A 2,500-nucleotide genomic window follows, 5' to 3' on the forward strand; every position below is an offset into this window, starting at 1 on the left:
CGTCGTCTTTAACTGAGGGTTGAGGAACTTTTCACGTCGTGGTCCTCGACTTTCGGGGAGAACCAGTCGTAAGACAGACCCTTCCTGGACGCTTGGAGGATCTCACTGGCATCAGAGGACGCCTGTTTTCTTGGATTGGGTCCACTTCAACAGGATCCCGAGAACCAGAACCTAGGGGAGCAGTGCCAGCGCCAGCGTCGGCTTCAGGAGCAAGAGAGTAAGCAGCAGCAGCAGCCGGAGTCGAAGAAGTTTTGGACCTGGAGGAAGGACGGAGAAAGGCCGGCCGGAAGTCCGGAAGGCGTCCGGTTGGCGCAGTCGTGGCCGGAAAGGTGATGCAGGTAGAGTGAGGAGGAACCTCTTTGCACGTACACGCTTTGCCTGACTGACTCGTATGACTCGTTGACTAACGTTGGTTGCCGCACCGCACTCGTTCGCTAGCGTTCGAACTCACTCGCTCGAACTCGCTCGAACTCGCTCGCTCGCTTGAACGTTCAAGGTCTCAGCATGGCGGCCTGAACCGACCCCCCCGCTGCCCAAGTAACCTCAAGCTACTTGTTGCAAAACTCAGTGTCCCACGCATTAGCAGCAGCAGCGGCAGCAGCAGCAGCAGCAGAAGGCGCGACAGCAGAGGGAGGAGGAAGTGAAAGGGAAGAAGGTAGAAGAGGAGGAAGAGGAGGAGGAGGAGAAGGAGGAGGAGGAGGAGGAGGAGGAAGTAAGGCGCCGTCAGTAGCTGCAGCAGCTCTTCATCACCGCTCTGTTCTTATCCTTGACAGAATTCCCCCCCCACCCACCCATTGCTAACATAATAGTTGATTACACGATCCCCGTAGGCTGGACTCAGGTCTCCCACCCACAACCACAGCCTTGAACATCTCACGTGCCAACACCCTGACCCACAGCAGCAGCCGCAGCAGCAGCCACAGCAGGAGGAGGAAGAACAGGAGGAGTTGGAGGAGGAGAAGCGTGGCGGTGGTGGTGGTGGTGGAGGAGGAGGAGGAGCGCGGGTGTGGGTTGGAGCGCTGGAGCGCGGGCGCGCGGCATGGCGGGGTGTGAGCGCGCCCCGCCGCCTCGGCTCCTGCGGTCGCCCAGCCACGAGAGCGTCTGCACTGAGCTCTCCCTCTTCTCCGTCAGCAGCGCAGCGTCCGAGATGAGTCGAACGACCGGTCTGCGCGTCGTCCTGCCGCACCACCTGGCCAGGGGACCGTCGCCCACGCCAGACAACAGGCACCGTCTTCAGGTAAGCCTCGACGAACTCGTCCTCGAGACAGGTAACCCTCGACATCTGGTCCTCGAACCAAGTCAGCCTCAGCCACATGGTCCCTCGGGTATGTAACCCTTGACACGGTCACCTCCTCGCACCAAGGTAAGCCTCAATATCTAACTATTACATCTCATAGGTAACCCACGTGTAAATGCATGAAGGAGTAGGCCTACTAATAAAAAAAAAAATCATAGACAAGTACAAAAAAAAAAAAAAAAAAAAAAAAAAATCTGATCAACTAAAATGTCCATTCATATGGCTCCAAGGCAATACAAGGCATCGTCTCACCTTGCAAGTCATGTCCTGTCTTCGGCATACAAATTTATTCAGCTTAGGAGGAACAACTGGACACTTCAGGGTTATCCTCTTCTGCACGATGATTTACAAGGTGACGCAAAAACAAGTGACTCTTCTGTTATGTTTGCATTTTTCTTTATGTTTTTTCTCGTTTCTTTTTCAGACTGCCTTATATGGATGCTCGTTGGCTGAGCGGGTTAGAGCGTTGCTACTTGCGACGTAGGTCGATGTGACGGTGGTTCTAACTCTGTTGCCAGCGAGTTGGACCAAGGGCATGGTCCATTAAATTCCACGCTACAAAGACCTTTGCAAGGGGGATAGTCCTAGCCTCCTGATAGCGAGGATTTTTACAACGTTAAACTGAATCAGTCAATTAAACCGTATTGTTATATGATGACCCACGAAACTTTTTCTCCTTAACTGGCCAAGGCATCTTTTCATTTGTCAGTAATTCAGACATTGTGATAAATAATATATATATATATACATACATACATACATACATACATACATACATATATATATATACATATATATATATATATATATATATATATATATATAAGAGGAGAAATAAGGAAATATGAAGTGAAAACAATTATTAAAGTGATGAGAACAGGTAAGGCACTTGGATTGGATGGATGTCATGCGAAGTGTCTAAAGAAGGGAGGTACAGTGATGGTGGACTGACTGGTGAGGTTGTTTAGTGTTTGCCTAAGAAAGAGTAGAGTGTCGGAGGACTGAAGGTGTGTATGTATATTTCCACTTTACATGGGAAAAGGGGGGAAGTGTGAGTGTAGTAGTTCCAGAGGAATCAGTTTGTCGAGTGTAGCTGGGAAGGCTTATGGGAGGGTTTTGATTGAGTGGATTAGGAGAGGACCAGAGGGAGTATTTGGTGAGAACAGTGTAGGCTTAGGAAAGGTAGGGGTTGTGTGGATCAGA

The 2,500-nt window shown here is 50.4% G+C and overlaps 1 protein-coding gene across 6 annotated transcripts in view; it reads left to right on the forward strand.

The window, feature by feature from the left end:
- LOC143029239 (uncharacterized) overlaps positions 1-2,500 on the forward strand; it is a 174,193-nt gene that overhangs the window by 136,264 nt on the left and 35,429 nt on the right. The window contains exons 2-3 of one of the 6 annotated variants that reach the window (XM_076191920.1): positions 1-338; positions 1,132-1,237. The exon at positions 1-338 is cut by the window's left edge and continues 1,250 nt beyond it. In XM_076191920.1, the coding sequence (XP_076048035.1) occupies positions 1,148-1,237 (90 nt within the window). In that variant the 5' untranslated portion in view covers positions 1-338; positions 1,132-1,147. Of the gene's footprint in view, positions 1,238-2,500 lie in introns of all 6 variants that reach the window. The other 5 variants (XM_076191919.1, XM_076191916.1, XM_076191917.1 and 2 more) reach the window with 5 other exon arrangements.

The sequence above is a fragment of the Oratosquilla oratoria genome, chromosome 10 (assembly GCF_046742065.1).
Source record: "Oratosquilla oratoria isolate Oo_2021 chromosome 10, ASM4674206v1, whole genome shotgun sequence".
Classification (NCBI taxonomy): Eukaryota; Metazoa; Arthropoda; class Malacostraca; order Stomatopoda; family Squillidae; genus Oratosquilla; species Oratosquilla oratoria.